Source organism: Triturus cristatus, chromosome 3_1 (assembly GCF_964204655.1).
Source record: "Triturus cristatus chromosome 3_1, aTriCri1.1, whole genome shotgun sequence".
In the NCBI taxonomy this organism is placed as follows: Eukaryota; Metazoa; Chordata; class Amphibia; order Caudata; family Salamandridae; genus Triturus; species Triturus cristatus.
Genome location: NC_140583.1, coordinates 109,722,768 through 109,741,651, shown reverse-complemented (window position 1 = coordinate 109,741,651; position 18,884 = coordinate 109,722,768). Strand labels below are relative to the sequence as shown.

The 18,884-nt window shown below is 48.7% G+C and overlaps 1 protein-coding gene across 2 annotated transcripts in view; it reads right to left on the bottom strand.

Moving 5' to 3' along the window:
* ELF5 (E74 like ETS transcription factor 5) overlaps nt 1-18,884 on the bottom strand; it is a 233,881-nt gene that overhangs the window by 128,851 nt on the left and 86,146 nt on the right. For both annotated transcript variants that reach the window (XM_085643513.1, XM_085643512.1), the window contains exon 2: nt 5,518-5,641. In XM_085643513.1, the coding sequence (XP_085499639.1) occupies nt 5,518-5,638 (121 nt within the window). In that variant the 5' untranslated portion in view covers nt 5,639-5,641. The remainder of the gene's footprint in view (nt 1-5,517; nt 5,642-18,884) is intronic.

Below are 18,884 nucleotides of genomic sequence, written 5' to 3'. Positions count from 1 at the left end.
CCCAACCCGCCAGCTGCCTTGCTCGCGCAGCGCGGGAATCTGAAATCGGTCCTGACGAGTCCAGCTGAGGGGCCAAGACGGCATTGAAATTTCCTCCAAGAACAGCAGTACCCAGAGGGAAGGTTGCCAGCAGAGATGCAGCGTGAGATAAAGCCTGCGACAGTCCGGAGGGTGGCGCATAGAGCGACAGAAAGCTGATCGGCATTCCCTCGAGTGTGCCACAGACGGCAATCCCCGTTCCGTGAGGGTCATGGGTCGCCTGTGTAAGGACAAAGGGGAGGGAGCGGCGCAGCAGGATGGCGACCCCGTGGGAGCCGCAGGAGAACCCAGAGTGCCACACCCGGTCATACCCGTAGCGAGCCAGAAAGGGACATCTCTCACCGAGGAGGTGGGTTTCTTGAAGCATGAGCACGTCTACCCCTGCGCGCTGGGCATATTTAAGGACTGCGGTGCGCTTGAGCCTATCCAACAGGCCATTCACGTTCCAGGACAGGATGCGCAGCTGGGCCTTGGGGGCTAGGTCATCCATAGAAGCGGTGAAAGCGAGTCGCGCTGGGGGCGGAACGACCAGGGGGGCGCCGGGAAGACACCGAACGGTGTGGGCGCGCAGGGAGGGGACGGGGAGCATGCGATCCCCAGGGGGATGACGAATCCCATGCTGGGGGAAGCCAATGAAGGACGGCTGAGAACGAGCGACAGCGGAGCGCATGCCAGTGTCTGTGTGGAGCCACGTGGTGGCACTCGCAGTGTGCTGTTATGTGATAGGCCCAGTAAGAAGCAAACCCAAACTAAAAAGAACACCCTCCCAAGGAGGAACAACCAACTAACACCCACCCCCGACCCCCCACCCCCCACCCTACACTTCGAGAAAGGAAGCATCTGTCACCCTAACTTTAACTGACAACTACAAGGCCCCAAGCAGGAGCGCTCGGGTGTAAAGAGTGTGGTGGACCCCTCCTGAAGTACGGATTTAAGTGTTCTGTCCTAGGTTGCTACATAAGAGCGAGAGACCGCAGAGTCCATCGCCCCCGCAGCGGGACCAGGTCGCCGCCCCCCCTGTCAATGCAGAACATGAAGAAAAGTCACATGGCAGGGCTGCGGGAGAGGTCGGAAAGGTCTATAGGCGTGTTGAGGGGGGAAGGAGACTGATCCGGCAGGGGCGACGGATGGCGCTGAGATCCCCCAGCTGCATGAGAGGACGTCCCGGATGAGGCGGAGGAGTCTCTCGTTCCCCTCCCCGACACACTCGCGGATCGTGTCCCAGCTGCCGCCGCGCCTCGGCGCCGCCGGGATTGCGTGCGCCTCCTGCGTCGTGGTCGCGGAAGCCTGGCTGAATCTTGGTCCTGAGGCAGTTTGACGGGCGACACCCGCCCGGGCTGGCGCAAAGGTCTTTCTTCGGTGAGCCAGGTGCATGCCGCCCGGGGAGTGTCAAAAAATAGAGTCTTGCCCTGGAAAACAACGCTGAGGCGGGCCGGGAACTGAAGTTGGTAGCTGAGGCCCATGGAGCGCATCTTTTGTTTCACCTCCGTGTAAGATCGGCGTTGTTCTTGGACCTCCCGGGTGTAGTCCGGGAAGATCATGATGGTGTGGTTGTTAAAGGACAAGGGGCCTTTCACTCGCGCCTCCCGCAGAATAGCGTCTCTGTCTCTGAAGTTGAGGATCCGCAGAAGGAAGGGCCGCGGGGGGGCCCCCACTGGAGGTTTGGCTGCCAATGACCAGTGTGCTCTCTCCACCACGAACCAGGCTGACAAGCTGGCCGCCAGCATCTAAGATTTGAACCAAGTGTCCAGGAAGTCGTCGGTTCGGCCAGACTCGACCCCCTCCGGAAAGCCCACCAGGCAAAGGTTGTTGCGTCGGGTGCGGTTTTCGGCGTCCTCTGCCCGCCGATGCAGTTCCTTGGAATGGGTCGTAAGCTCCCGGACTTGGTCTTGTAGCTGTCGGATGTCATCCTCCTCCGTCGAGATCCGCGATTCCGTCTCCGTGATGCGGGCCGTGGCGTTGCGGAGGTCCTGCCGCAAGAGTGTAACGTCCATCTTCACCTCCCCGACCATCCCCTCCAGGGACGTGCGGGAGGCGCTGATGGCCTGCAAGATGACGGCCAGGTCTCTCCGCCTGCCCCCGGCGGGTCCAGGTTCGTAAATTGGTCGATTTTTGTTTGGTGGGACGTGGTCGCCGGCTTGGTGCCCCTGTCCTTGCCCATGGCGGCGTCCGGGGTGTATGCGCCGGTCCCTAGGCTTGGTACGGCGGACCGCCTGCCGGCCACGCCCGCCAGTCAATTAGCCTACCGGTGCAGGGCCAAGGACCGAAGGGTTGGGGAGAGAGGGAGGATAGAGACACGTCTGTCCCCCAGCGGGGGAAGGCCAGGAGTCCATCGGGTACGCCACTTCCCCGCTACGATCCGGGCCGGGCCTCTCTCTCACCTCACAGCGGCCGTCCTGCCGTGGCCCAAACTCGTAGTCGTCGCCAGTTGAGGCGCAGCCCCAGGTCCGCCGCACCACTGTCGCCCGCGCTGGGCCTGCAGGTTCGTCACGTGCAGTGGGACCACCCCGCACTCGCCTCCGGTCCAGGACCGACAGCAAGACCTCTCCAGGGATAGAGCCGGGACGTCACCGCCCGTCCGGCAGCAGAAATGGAGGCCCCCTGTCCGGTCAGGCTGGGCGAAATCCGGGGGAACGGGGCGCCCCCCCTCTCGCCGGCGGCAACTCCCAGCCGGTGGCACAGGGTGAGGGTGGGCTCCACCGTCAGCAAGGCCAGACTCGACCTCCCACGCCGGCCGCCGCTGCTTGTGCCCACGAAGCGCCTTCACCCCTCGCGATGCGTCCACTCTCGGGGCCCGGCAGGATGCCGCCACTAGGCCGATCGCCCGGACAGAGGCTCCCCCGCCCGACACATGAGACAGGGTGGGGGAAACCAGGGGGGGGTCGTCGTCCCTTACCGGCGTGAGCTCCCAGCCGGCGGTGCAGAGGAAGAATGGGCGTCAGTCCCAGCAAGGCCAGATGCGGCCGCCCGCACAGGCCTGCGCCACTCGTTGCAGGGCCACAGCAGGTCCCGGGCCTCCGCCCCGTGCAAACCCCGGGGAGGACTCGCGTAGCGCACAATGCCGGCCTCGGAACCAGTCGGCTGCGTCCCTCACGCCGGCGTGGCGAACAGGCCTCAGATCTCGGCCTTGGGTGCAGGAAATCGCCTGGGAACAGCACCGAGTGCGGCGCAGCAGCTCCTCTGCGGATGGCGACCTCTGGATCGCTTCTAGGACAGCGATACACGGATGTAGGTCGGATGCGAGGGGTCAAGCATCAGGAGCCTCACATCGGTGCGGCCATCTTGGTTAGCGCCACCTAGCGCTCTTCCCTTCTGTTTTTACTGGACTGTGCTGGAGGGCGCCAGAAAATTATGGATTATGCAGTTAAGTATTACCTTGCCTTCCCATGTCTTTCTTAAAAGTGTTAGTCAGTACAATCTCCAATCTGTGCATTGTAGATTCTTCAATGTTTTCACTAGAGACTTACTTCCATAGGATCTTTATAGGTAGTCCGTACACAAATTCCTAGGAACATGTTAATTACCAAAAACTCTTGTTCCTGTCTTGCTTACATATAGTCAGTCACACTGCAACAATGGAGTCTGATTCACAAAGGTATTTTACACTTTTGAATAAGTTTACTACTTTTTGTCTAGTTATAAAATCAGAATTTAAATTTTCTCCAAAAGCGTTAATTACATGTCTCATCAAACTACACGGTCTGAGGGCTATTCACAAAGGTAAGGCACACTTTTGAGTAATTTACAAGTCTAATATACTCTTACACTTTTGAGTAACTTTACACTTGGAATAGCCAGTGGGTCTCTCTGGGGCCCAACACCATGGGGCTGCGGGTCAGGGTAGGTCACTCTATAGCACAATTCTCACTCATGTTTTCTTTTCCCCAGCATAGTGCTTGGCTCACCATATTGAGTAATGCCGACCGCAACAGGAAATGTTGTGGGGAGGTCAGTCAATCACAACATGGCAGATTCATGAATCTGCAGACTGATTTGCGAATCTACCGCCAGATTCATGAATCTACAATGGATGATGGGAGAAAAAGCTCCCTAGTTCAATATTGTGATTTACAAATACTGTGAGGATCCATGAATTAACTGTCCAGATATTGCTAAAAATCAACCTCGTCATGCGTAACCCCAGCACTTTTTTAACAGCAAAAAATGTAATGGGAATTAATATAAGAAATTGCATTTTTGGGGCTCTCCTTTTTCTTGGCCCTGCTGGATGGATCTGCACAAAACTTGACATGAAGAAACCAAAGTGGATTTATCTTTTTTGGCAAGTTTCATGTAGCCTTAGCAAACTTAGCAGTTATTAGGAAAACAGATAATGCTTTTCAATGGAAACTTTAACAAAACCAGAACTACAGAGGCACCTTGCTGCCTCTGTAGCGGATGACTGTGAGTGTGTGTGTGTGTGTTTTTTTTCTGGCTAGGTCTAAAGCATTATGTAACATTAACTCTTCTGTACTTTTCACTTAATGCTTAATAAATAACTACTATCTGCTCAAGCTTGCTGAGCATATGATGATTGAATGATTCCATGACAAAAATTTTTCCCTTTGTTTGTCTGCTTTTTCTATTGTTCTATTTATATTTATTTATTTTATGCATACCAACTAAGTGAGCAACATTACATGAGAACCAACATTTGAAGTGCTTTTTCTAAATTCAATACACAACCATTCATTGCCCTGAAGATGGCTGCAGTGAATGAATGAGTTGCCGAAACGCCTTAAATCTCCCCAATGTTGAAGCTCTCATTATTTAGTTTGATTCCTGTTATTTTGAGAAAAAATTGAAAGTTTACTCCTGGGTTAATTATTATCTCAAGTAACCTCTGTTATTCCACTTATTTAGAGAGTTCTCTAGCTTTCTACTAAATATTTGTTGGTGACTGAGTATGACTGTGGTATGAGTGGTCTGGTTGTAGATGATGGACCAGATGCACAAAAATTGTCTTTGTACACTTGCCGACAAATGTATATTCACAGCATGAATTTTCAGTTGGCAAAATTAAGTACTCCAGGGTGTTGCCGGTGCTCATTCTAGCACCTCCCTCATTAACACAGAGATTTGCTAGAAGCTGCTCCTTAGGCACCACGTCTCCTTGCGGAAGGGGCAATGCACGTTCAGGAGAAAATAGTTGTCTGTCTCTATTATAGACACCAGAGCAACTCTGGTTGGAGTATCAATAAAAATTGGATAATTGACATGCATGGGGATTTCTTGGTATTGGTTGATGTGGTTATGACTTTGGAAGTCTGCTGACATCAGATGACCCTGTCACTATGCCCACATGGCTCATGGAAATCAACACCTAATAGGGCAGTGGGAGTCATTAGTATTCAATTTCTTTTCAAATCTGTAGGATCCTTAGGATCACCTTAGATCAGGCTTTATTCATTCTTTTCAGTGAATGTATATTTTATGAAGACCACATGTGGACTCTTGCGAGCAGCATCTGCTTCCTACCTGATTCATGATCAAAGACCTGGAGGTTGTCCTCACTGCTCATGAATTCTGTCCACGTCATCAGGGGCTCGTAGAGTGCAGTGCCGGGCGAGAGTGCACTGTTAGTGCATGAGTCTAACATCCCCTAGAAGAGAAAAAGTTTGTGTATTGAGTAACTCCCATACTACAGTCAGGAACAGCTTGTGAATAATGTTTCACGTTCAAAAAGCATTTGCAAAGGCAATAGTCTGACGTGCATTTTCAGTTATAAGCAAGACACCTATTGGCCATGCCAATAAAATAAATATAAGACGATATTAAAATATGTACTATTCCTTAAATACAATCATAATACAAAGCTAAGAGGTCCAGATAAATGAACATGCTGTTAGCGTATAGAGGACATGGCAGGATCTTCAGTGAGCACGGAGACATGAGGAGAGTCTGGCAAGAGCAGCCATGCATCACGTGGCAAGTCCAGACAGTGACCAGCAACCTCACAGGCTTTGGGTACTTCGGTAAGAATGTTTGAGGAGCACACAGATCAGAAGAATGGTAAGTCATTACCCCATGCATGCTCAGCACTGACTCCCTACTGACATTCACTGCTACACAAACATAGCACTTACACAGCAGTGACATGCACCCTTTAGTTCTATGCAAGCATAGCCCTAGCACCATGATAACATGCTCTCTTCACCTCTATGCGAGCATGACACGTACACGGTGGAGACATGCTCCCGTCACCTCTAAGCCATAGCCCTTATGCAATAGTGACAGTCGCTCTTCATCTCTATGAAAGAATTGTCCATACTCCATGGTGCCATGTTCCCTTCTTCTCTATGCAAGCATAGCACTTACACAATAGTGATAGGTTCCCTTTACCTCTAGGCAAGCATAGCTCCTGCACAGTGATTACATGCTCCCTTCGCCTTTTTCAAGAACACCCCTTACACAATGGTGACATGCTCCTGTCACGCTGTGCAAAAATAGACCTTATTCAATGATGTTATGCAACCACCCACTTCATGTAAGATTAGGCCTCACACACGTGACATGCCACCCTTTACTTTTACGAAGCCATAGTTTTTAAATATTGCTAACATGCTTGTGTTTATCTGTGCACAGACATAGTGCTCACACACTTGTTACATGCTGCTCCGCGCCTGAATGTAAACATACCCTTCAATCAATGATAAGGACAGGCGTCTCCTTGTATGTACATATTTAGCTATGTATGTGGTTACCTAGGCTTGTTTGGGTTTACTGGGTAGATATGTACCCTAAAGTAGTGCATAATTTGCAAAACAAAAAGTGCCAGGGCTCTTGTCAGGAGGCTACTGCAGCTTACACCAGAAATTGCCCCTACCATGCTGCCAATATTAGTAACAACACAACTACTAACCATCACATGCCTAGAAGTGTGACAATTCTGACTATTTCAGGCAAACTATGCTATAAGAATGGCTTGGTAAATAGCAACAGGAGTATAATCCATAGACCAGGTTGAGATCTGGGCACATAAGTGAAAATTAACAACAATGTCTCAACTGGATTCAATGAGGAAGACGAATTCTTTAGCATGTGCACGACATTGCAAGAAAGAAAGAGGGAGACTCCTGGTGTGTTCATACAAAGGTGCTCATGGCATCATATATTTAAATAACACAATTTACATATAACAGTTCTAACAGCACTGTGAGTATGAATTGTGGCGGCAAACACAAGGTGGAGTGCACAGTTGTGCTCGTGACAAGAGAAAGTAACGGCGCAAGTGACTAGTGCAGAACACAGCGAGCGTTGCAAAGTGACAAAGTGGTGAAAAAGCTACATACAGTGTTCAATAGTTCAGTCTGAGTAATTATATACAATGGCTGTACAAGGTTGAGGCTTGAGCAGCATTGTGATTGGCTTAGGGGAGGGAGGGAGCCTGGCTGCCTGCCTCTGCTTCCTGTTCCTGGAGAGCAGGAGATCAGAGAAGACGGGGGACCCGGCCGTTGGAAAGGTAATTTTAATTGTCTATATATTTTTTTTATTGAACAACACCTCCTGCGCGATCCCCCCTCCCCGGCACCCCCCCACACATGACCCCACACCCCCCCACCCGCGAGTCGTGCCGGCCACCACTGTACAGGCGAAAAACACCATGGGCCAGATTTACCAGTTTCTGACTCCGCACAGTGCAGCAGCCGCAAATGCTGCACTACGTGAGGAGAGAGCAGGACAGCACCATATTTACAGAAATATGTCACTCTCCTCCCTTCTCCCTAATGCGGGTGCAGAAAAGTGAGGCTGTGAGGAACAGATACATCTTTTCACCATAGTGCGAGGGTATCTCTGTGAGTCTAGCATACGTTTTGTATTGGGAGGAGACCCTTCCAGCATAAAATACTATGATTAGACTGACTTTAAACATTTTCCCACTTTGTATGAGTGCTGTACATTGCAGCACAGATGCAAAGTCAGAAAATAAAGCAGAAAAAAGCATTTCTCCTTCATAACACGTATCTGAAATGAGCACTATTTTCTGACGCTAAACTTTGTCTACTTTTTTAAGTAAATAGCTTTTAGCATCAGAAACCTTGGGTGGTTGCATGGGAACACCCATGCACCAGCTATGGTATGCCCCCTTGGCGCTAAGTAATGCAAACATTACTTTCAAGCGATGTACCAGCGTAAAACAGGTTTTACGCTGGAAAGTAAATAGGTAACAAAAGATTTAGCGTCATTTTGCATCACTCTTGTGACGGAAACACAGCGTCAAATCTTAGTACATAGACCCCCAGGAGTTGATTCACAAAACATTTTTGACTGGTGCAAATACATATCCTTTGTGGTAAGTAAGGCTGTGCTTGGTGCAAACACCTTTTACCACCTTATTATGAAAACAGACTGGTGGAGGTGGAAACGTGTGAAAAGAATATGTGTGGATATTTGTTGTGATGCATGTTGTGCTAGCGATGTGTTGTGGTGTTTGTTTTGTGCTGTTGTGTTTTTGTGCTGCAATATTGGATTGTATTGTTTTGAACTGTGGTTATTGGGTTGAGTTGTATTGTTTATTATGTATTTTTTGTTTCGTTATTCTACGTTGTGTTGTGTTAGTTCGTTGTGTTCTCTTGTGCTCTTTATATTAGTTAAGAGATTTCCAGCGTAAGAGCATCAGATTCCCTTCACCCCTTCCACGCGTGGCAAATTCCGCCGCGATGCGAGGGGGGGCGGGGCTGGGCGTGGCGCTCAGGTACCCAGGACGGCTCCCGGCCGTCATAAATCACGGTGGGCGTGTGCTCATGACGGCCGGGAGCCGTCCGAACTCCGCCCACTAATTAATACGCCCGCACAGGCGGGGAATTAGCCATGCGTGGGCAGAACGGCAACGGTCGGACGGCTCCCGGCCGTCATGAGCACACGACTACCGTGACTAATGACGGCCGGGAGCCGTCCTGAGCATGGATGTGGTTAATGTTCCACAGACAAACAGTTATTTACCTCTGTCGAAGATGGTAACATACCACTGCTCCGGCACTTCAAGTACCGAAGACACCAGTCAGACCAAAATGGTGGCATAATATATGTCGGCAAAATTAACACTTGTAGTACTATCTTTCTGTGGTGTAGCCTCCCAGTCTTTCAGGGCTTGATTCACAAAGGTAAATGCACACGTTTGTGTATTTTACGATTGTTTGCTATTCACAAAGGGATTTATGAGTAATATCTTTGTGAGTGCGGTGTCTCCACTCATAAAAAGATAGGACAGTCCTATCTTTTTATGTGCGGAGACGGCGCATTCATAAAGATGCCACTCATAAATCCCTCTGTGAATAGCATACAATCGTAAAATTACACATGTGAATCAGGCCTCAGAGTTTAAAGAGGCAAATTTGTCCTTATAGAGTGACTATTGGTCGGATCACAAAACATGTTTTACTGCTACTGTTACGTGTCCGTGGTGGTAAGTAGGGCAAGGCCTGGTACAAACACAGTTTAGCACCATATTATGAAAGCAGACTTGACAGGTGATAATGCATGACAAGAAAGTTTTTAAATGTTTGTTGTGTTGCGTTTTTTTGCGGCGGTGTTGTATTATACTGCACTCTTGTGCTGGTATGTTTTTGTGCTACATTATCTCATTGTATTTTTGTTGTGTTGTTTTGAGACTTTTATCTTACTTTCTGTTTTGAGTGTGTGTTATGTTATTTGCTATGCTTTGTAATAACTTTTGAAATATTAACAACTGTTTCATTTCCAGGCAAGAGCAACACACTTCTCTGAACTTCCAGTGATAAACAGCCATTTATCTCTGCTAGAGGTGGTCACATACAGCATTTCAAGCTCTTCACTTATTAAAGACACCAGCCGGACTTAAGTGTGCCAGGAATCTTCACATTACCTGCTTCCGTCTTCCTCACCACAGTAATGACACAATAGACTATACGGTGGCGATGAGGACTAGGACTCAGAGTAATGAAGATTACCGGTAAGTAACCGGATCATTTCCAGTGCTCATTGTTTTTTTGGGAATAGATTTTATTGAAGTTTATTCCATCAACAAATTACAGACTTCAGTCTTACCCAGTGCTTACTTTATGTGATTCAGGTCCACTACTCACACAAACAGATTTATGAATGTAGCCCTTAGAGCTACTGACACCTTTAAAGCATGAAGTAAGCATGCCCAGCGTTTGCGGTACACTACGTAAAATGTACAGGTGATCTCATGGGTGAGGGTAGGCTGGGAGCTGACGAAACTGAAGCACCTGCTGTGGCAAAGGCAGAAGTATGTGCATTTGGTTAGAATAAGACTACTTTACAAAGGTGGTTGGTTGTTCTCCCTCAATGGATTTTCTTTAACAGAAAGTGTCTGCAAATGTTGAATTATTATGATCATTAACCAGTAAAATCATATTTAATCAAAATGATTAGCTAGCACTTCATGTCTAGGTCATAGCAGTCCATTCAACCTTAAAAGCACTTTACAACCCACCGGGGAAATGGCAGTGCGCCCTTATGGCCATTCCAGCCCTTCATTCAAGTACATCTCTGACATGTGCAGAGGTCTCACGAATGTGTAAATACACAGACTGCTATACCACACACTTATAAGACGGTGTTGTTTGCCATGAGTCCGACCCAACAGTGCAAGTTTTTATCTTGTGAGCAATGTTTACTTTTGATCTCAGTATCCCAGTGCAGTAGTCGTTATTAGGCATGACTTCGTGGCTCAGCATTTGTACTTGAATTTGAATGCTGTAATAGCGCTTATATCTTGTAGGTGGCTTTGAAGGGTTTAGTGCTTTGTTGGTAATTAATATTTATACAAAATGGTTTACCTTTGCTAAAAGGTATATTTATTTTAAAGGCAAATAATTTTAACATAGCCTTCAAAGGAAGAAGACCTTATGTTGTAGTTGTGGGAACATGTTGGAATGTCTCCTGCTTGGCTAGTGAGGAGTCTTTGTTTGAAATGTTTTACATTGAAAAACAAATATTTTATTAAGTCCCATTGATTAAGGTTTGCAGACTCTCTTATCGCGTGTAATGGGATCAGGGCAACTTATTCAGCATTTGTAATGCAGTAGTCTATTTTTTGGGGACAGGTTTATTTGTAGTATGGCGGTTCAATAAATGAATGTTTGACTTTATAAATATATATATATATATATATATATATATTACCTACTGGCGGTCGCCAGTAGGTAGTTATAGTTAGGACCACGTTTCCATAGGAAAACCTCAACATTCTATTTTGAATAACTTTGGCGCCGGTCGACGAATCCTCGCGAATTTCTCAAAATAGGTGGGGCGCTACGCTCCGCTCCTACCCTGAAAGTCTCGGGGGGATCCGTCAAGCGGGGGCTGAGATAAAAGGGGGGTCCCAAAACGCGTTTTTCCCATGCATTTTTCCATAGGACCTTTAGAACGACCTACAGCCCGAACGGCTGAACAGAATTACTAGAAATTTGGCAGAGAGGTAGTCCCTAGGTCAAGGAAGTGCCTTTTGTAGGTTTGGTGTAAATCAGTTCAGTAGATTCTGAGAAAATAGCCTTTAAATCAATATATATATCTGAGCCAGCTTACGGTACGCTTACCGTACGCTTACGGTAAGCGTACGGTGGCGTGCGCGAGCGCGATTCTGATTGGCTCTTAGATCTTAGTAAACATTCGAATCGGCCGAAACCAGGAAGCGGCGGCCGCCATTTTGTGTATTTCACTCTGAAAAAAAAGAGTGAAAACAAAGAAAGGGGGCAATGAGGAGAGTTACAGACCCCCTAACAATTGTAAGGGGGTCAAAGAAGGACAGAAAAGTACAAAAAAAACATTTATTGATTTTTAAAAAAATCACGGGGTACGCGTACGGTAAGCTCACGGTAAGCGTACGGTAAAAAAAATAAAATATATATATATATATATATATATATATATATATTGTTGGAAACGGCCCTTTTTGCAGGGTTATCCGCAAACTTTTTGCTTCTTCCTCCTTTATTTTTTCTGACCCGTGGTTGTTGGCAATAGGACTCTGAGCACTTTACCACTGCTGATCAGTGCTAAAGTGCATATGCTCTCTGTTTAAATTGTTATATTGATTGGTTACCCATGATTGGTATATTTGTCTCACCTGTTAGCCCCTAGTAAAGTGCACTGAGTGTGCCAGGGCTGGTGATTCAAATGCTACTAGTGGGCTGCAGCACTGATTGTGCCACCCACAGGAGTAGCGCTAAAATGATGTCTTAGGCCTGCTTGCAGTGCCTATGTGCAGTCCAGGACTGCCATGTCGACCTGGCCAGTGCACCCACTGACCAGTCCTTATCCTTCCCTTTCTGTACATGTCAGGCATCCCTATGGTGGCCCTAGGTACCCCCCTGGGCTGGGTGCAGTGTATCTGAAAGGTAGGGCATGTACTGAGGTGTGTAACATGCCCTGGTAGTGAATTACAGCCATTTTCGTTTTTCACTGCTGAGAGGCTATCTTGCCCATAGGATAGAATGGGGAAGGCTGTTTACATGCCTATCTTCCCATAAGGGCAAGATAGAAAATCCAAGTTTGGTATCTCTGTGTTCAGAATTTAATTATACATCTTTTTAGCAAGATGGGTTTTAAATTCACTGTGTGAGAATAGCACTTTTTAGAAAGTAGCTATTCTCCTGTTTAACCTTCCTGTGTGCCTGTGTGCTGGTTGGCTGAAGGGTGTCATGTGACGGGCTAGGTGGCTCCAGGAGCCTGGATGAGTCTGCAGCAGGGTGAATAGGGAGATCTGCTTTAGATGGGTGGGAGGAGTAGTCCCTGGGTTTGAATAGGGCTGCCCCTGCCAACACAAAGCTGGCTCCACTCCCTGCTGGCCAGGCTGAGGACTCTGCCTCTGCTGGCACAAAGAAGGCTCCACCTCCTGCTGAGCGTCTAACGACCCTGCCCCTCACTCTGAAAGGAACCAGGTGCTCCAGAGCAGAGCACACCCAGGAACCGGTTTGAGCAGGGGAATCCCCCCACTGGAACAAAGAGACACAAAGGCTTGGGGGGGGTATAAGAAGAGGACCCCAGACACCTAAAACTTTAGATCACTTTGGAACGAAGAAGAAACCTCTGCCAAGGAGAAAGCTGAAAAGAACTGAAGAGGAGAAGACTGCCTGCTTGCTGTTTTGCTTTGCTGCCAAGGAGAGGGGAAGGACTTTGCTGTGTCCCCTTCTTTTGATTCTGATCTCCAAGGGCCTGAGAAGAGCTGGCTCCCTGTTAAGAAGTCCCAGGAACAAAAGGACTTCACCACCAGCTCCCCTGGAACTCTGCTGAAGGAGTTCTGACCTGCCTTGGAGTGCTTGCCCAGTTTTGGGGCCTCAGGAGGTCGTTTTGCTATGTTTGGGAGCTGGGAAGCAGAAGCGTGAACAAGAGTGACTGGTACCCAACGCATCATCCAATTGCGTGTCGCAAGACGAGAGTGCGAGGAAAATTTCATCGCGGCACCATCGCAACACGCAGGGTCCCCGCATCGCCGAGTGCGTCGAGCATCGTCCCGAAGCGTGAAGATTCCGGCCATTGCGAGGGTTGTCGCAGAACCAGTTTGCGAGCCGCACCACTGCCGGTGCGTGAAAAGTCTCCAGTCATCGGGTGCGTCGACGCAGAGTCCCGTTCCGTGGCGCATCGAGAGTTGCGGCACCGGAAGGCAACGCTGCGCCACGCATCGCACCACATCGAAGAGTGTCGCATCGAACCTGTGCGTGAAGCTTCACCCCAAGAAACCTACGCAACGAAGGCCAAAGTCATCGCATCCTCCCCCTACAGATCGGAGCCGGCGCATCCACCTCTGCTGCGTGAAGCAGGGCTGCTGCAAAGCCTCCCCAGGATCTCAGGAGTATCGCATCGCCTTTGCCATCTTTGCGCAACTACAGGTACTGTTGGGCACGAAAGTGTCGCATTTTGTGCATTGAGAGTCGCATTGTGCAGGACACTGATTTTGACATCCTGGAGTACTTTCTGCAAACTCTTGAACTATTTTTAAAGTAACCTTTTTAATTGTATGTTGGTTTTTCTGTAATATTTGGTCTTGTGAAGTTTTTAGCAAAGATACCTTATTTTTCTAAAACTGGTGTGGAGTAAATCTGGGGTGTTTTCACTGTGTTACTGTGAGTGTTGGTACAAATACTTTACACATTGCCTTTGATAGCCTAGACTGCTCAGGCCAAGCTACCTAGAGGGTGAGCAGGGGTTATCTTAACAGTGTATCCCCCTTTCCCTGACTAGAAGCAAGGGTCCCTACTTGGACAGTGGTACCTACCCTGCCAACTAGAGACCCCCCAGATCTAACATTGGTGGTCAGCGGTGAGGATTGAACTTGTATTTGTACTTGACCCACAGTAATTGGTGTACATCACTAGGAGAGCAGACCATTACACAGCCACATACTGCTGATTGATTATTTTTTGGTTCTATTTTTGAGGTAACTCTTGAATTATCATGGCTCCAACTGAGAAAGCAGCCAGTGTAGAAGGAGAGCTAGAGTTCACCATTGGAGATCTGTGTTCATACAAGGTGGAGGAGCTCAAGCAGTTCTGCAAGGATTTTGGTTGTCCCATAAAAAGCAACGCCAGAAAGGAAGAGCTACAGAAGATTCTGAAAACATGGTGGGAGGCTAAAGAGGCTGAGGAAGCAGATGATGATAGTGAAGGGAATGGGTTTGGGGCAGATGATTTGCCATTGGGCAACCCCACCAGCGGGGCGGGGAGCCACCATTCCAGCAGGGGTCTTTCCCCAGCAGAGGAGTTACAAGAGAATCAAAGAATCAGAGAACATGAGCTGGAAGTAATGAAAATGAAAATGAAAATGGAAATGGCAAAGGAGGAGAAGAAGAATGCCCTTGCCTTGGAAGAATTGAAATTAACCTTGGCACATGAACTAAGGATGAGGGAGCTTGATTTGGAGCTCGAGAGGCTTGAGGCCATGAGTGTCTCAGCTGAAGAAGAAATATGGGTAGCTCAAGAAGTGAGCTTTGCTGAGTTGGAGGTGGAGTCCAGCTCAGATGGTGGCAGCAAGATTTTAGTTTCTAGTGCTGAGCAAAAGGTACAAACACCCAGAGATGTGGCGCCTAACTTACAGGAGGGGGTTGACATACACCAGGGGGTTCAGGTTTATGATGTAGTTCCAGTGGAGTGCAGTGTCCCTGAAGTGGATTGGGGAACTGGCACAGGGGACCATATTCCAAGTGGTGGGAAGGACACTCTACTGACCCTAGATGAAAGGTACAGGGAGAGGGGTTCCCCCATGGTAGAAACCTTGGTGTGTGAGTGTGAAGACCGTCCAGAAGAGTGTGAGTTGTGTGACAGAGACAGTCAGATACTGTCTTGCCAATCTCAGGAGAGTGGTGTGGGGTACTTGTGTGGGGCACTAGAGGGTGAGGCAAACGGTAGCTTGGTTAACAACTGTGGGGGGCTGTGTGATTCATTTGTTGGAGAGCATATTTTAAGTCCCTGTTTTCCAGAGCTATGCCAACACCCGGTGGAGTGTGAGTTCTCTGGTTCCAGAGAGCTTGCGTTGGAGGCAGACCTTTGGTTGGATGTCAAAAGGTCTGGAGAGGCATTGGGAAGTGATCCCAAAAGGAGTGGCCCGGATATCTTCCAGACCTGTGAGGTGGAAGAGGTTCAGTGTAGCCCTGTTAGGTCCCAGTGTAGTGGGAGGGGTGTAGGGGCTCACGTCCTGTCTCAGTGGAGAAGGGGTGAGTGTGGGACTGTGGGTCCCAAGGTGCCCGAAACCCCGTCTCAGGGCCTGGAGGGTTCCTTAAGGGAACACCAGGTTGGGGGCCTAGACAGTGCTAGTAGGCCATTTGAGGAGGATCTCCTAGTGTCAGGAGAACCTGGAGCCTCTGTAAACAGAGCTCCAGTGGTTCTGGTGTTTGGCGGTACCGCTCCAGTTGGGAGGGTGCAGAAGTCCAGACTGAGGGGTGAGAGGGGGATGTGTTCCCCAGTGGAAGAACCAGTGGGTCAGGGACCAGCCAGAAGGGCTGAGTCCCCTAGGAGTGACCGTGGTGACACCACTTCTGTCCTGGGGGATCCTCGCGCACTGTCAGGTGGACAGGGGCCGGGAGATCTGCGCCAGGCAGACTGTCACGAGACACATGAGTCATGTGTCACCCTCGGGGAGATACTGTGTGAGTCCCCAGAAGTCCTGGCATGCCAGACAGGTGTGCAACCTGAGGGTTTAGACCCTAGGTTGGGAGACCAGTTGCTGGAGAGAGGTCCTGAACTGGAGGGAGGGACATCTGTAAGCAGTGTCTCTACCAGTTTGTCTTTGAGGTGTACCACTCCGAGTAGGAGGGTGCAGAATTCTGGAAGGGGGTGCAGAGGGAGGGAGTCCTCGCCTCTGACCCCGGTTCACCTGGAGGGTGTAGACCCTAGGTTGGAGGGCCAGGTCCGGGGTGTCCCCCCTGACCTGGGATCCCAGTTGCAGGATAGAACCCCAGAACTGGTGGGTGAATGGTGCAGAACACCTGCCACAGGTGCCCTGACTATTCTAGAAGGGGGTACCGCTCCAGGTGGGAGGGTACAGAGCCCCAAGGAAGAGGAGGACTGGGTGTGGAACAGTCCACCCCAGCCTCCTGTCCAGCCACCGGATACAGGCCCGGGGCTGGTGGGTCAGTGCCAGGTTGTCAGACCCGACCTGACAGGAAAGGAAGTGGACAAAGGGTGCCCAGCACCTGGGGCTACTGCCCCTCACCTTCTGACGCCACAGGGGTTTGAGGGCCCTGAGAGGCATAAGGCCTGGGTCTCATCCCTGACCACTGTCACTGGTCACTGCGGCTTGCTGTCTGTCTGTTGGGACACATCTGTGAGCAAGGTAAGGCTAGGTGCTGCACAGGTGGTGTCCACAGGTGAAGAGAAGGGTTCCACCTGGGTTGGCTTGGTGGACCCTGAGAGCATGGATGGAGAGATCCAACCGGGTTCAGGAAGGCGTAGAACAGGAATAGTGCCCTGCTGTTTGGGCCAGTTTCCGTGTTCTATCGCCCTAAGCAGGGAATCCCGTCGAGGTATCGCTTGGTCTACCCTGGCTTTAGGCTGGAAGGGGGTTGTGTTGGAAACGGCCCTTTTTGCAGGGTTATCCCCAAACTTTTTGCTTCTTCCTCCTTTATTTTTTCTGACCCGTGGTTGTTGGCAATAGGACTCTGAGCACTTTACCACTGCTGATCAGTGCTAAAGTGCATATGCTCTCTGTATAAATTGTTATATTGATTGGTTATCCATGATTGGTATATTTGTCTCACCTGTTAGCCCCTAGTAAAGTGCACTGAGTGTGCCAGGGCTGGTGATTCAAATGCTACTAGTGGGCTGCAGCACTGATTGTGCCACCCACAGGAGTAGCGCTAAAATGATGTCTTAGGCCTGCTTGCAGTGCCTATGTGCAGTCCAGGACTGCCATGTCGACCTGGCCAGTGCACCCACTGACCAGGCCGTATCCTTCCCCTTCTGTACATGTCAGGCATCCCTATGGTGGCCCTAGGTACCCCCCTGAGCTGGGTGCAGTGTAACTGAAAGGTAGGGCATGTACTGAGGTGTGTAACATGCCCTGGTAGTGAATTACAGCCATTTTTGTTTTTCACTGCTGAGAGGCTATCTTGCCCATAGGATAGAATGGGGAAGGCTGTTTACATGCCTATCTTCCCATAAGGGCAAGATAGAAAATCCAAGTTTGGTATCTCTGTGTTCAGAATTTAATTATACATCTTTTTAGCAAGATGGTTTTTAAATTCACTGTGTGAGAATAGCACTTTTTAGAAAGTAGCTATTCTCCTGTTTAACCTTCCTGTGTGCCTGTGTGCTGGTTGGCTGAAGGGTGTCATGTGACGGGCTAGGTGGCTCCAGGAGCCTGAATGAGTCAGCAGCAGGTTGAATAGGGAGATCTGCTTTAGATGGGTGGGAGGAGTAGTCCCTGGGTTTGAATAGGGCTGCCCCTGCCAACACAAAGCTGGCTCCACCCCCTGCTGGCCAGGCTGAGGACTCTGCCTCTGCTGGCACAAAGAAGGCTCCACCTCCTGCTGAGCGTCTAACGACCCTGCCCCTCACTCTGAAAGGAACCAGGTGCTCCAGAGCAGAGCACACCCAGGAACCGGTTTGAGCAGGGGAATCCCCCCACTGGAACAAAGAGAGACAAAGGCTTGGGGGGGTATAAGAAGAGGACCCCAGACACCTAAAACTTTAGATCACTTTGGAACTAAGAAGAAACCTCTGCCAAGGAGAAAGCTGAAAAGAACTGAAGAGGAGAAGACTGCCTGCTTGCTGTTTTGACAGTAATTATTAAAACGATTCTGTGTACTAAATGTTGGCCCACTAGGGCATTACACACGTTGAGGAAAAGTGTCTTTATTTATATAAGCCTATTCAGTGGAGGAGTTTTATTTTCTCTATAATTTGTATTATGCAAATATATTATAAAGAATTTTATCATAGAATTGTTTCAATTCGATAAGAATGGTCATACTAACATGAATTGTATGTATAATTAATTTCCCGAGTTCTGTAGCAGCCTCGACATACATGGAACTACGAGTCTGTTGTTACTGTTTATGATTTAGTTCTTTACGCACAACGTGTGCACTGAGCACTTAAAATGGCGGCAAAACTTTATGTAAAATGTTGGTGAACAAGCTTGCGGGACAAGCGAAACGCGTTCAACGTTTTAAGCTGACCAAATAAAAGAAATATTGAAGCACAAGACACGGCGTCGGCTTTCCTACTTGCGAGGAAGTTTTGTTGAATATATGTGTATATATGTATATATATGTGTGTATATGTATATATATGTGTGTATATGTATATATGTGTGTATATGTAGATATATGTGTGGATATGTATATATATGTGTATATATGTATATATATGTGTGTATATGTATATATGTGTGTATATGTATAT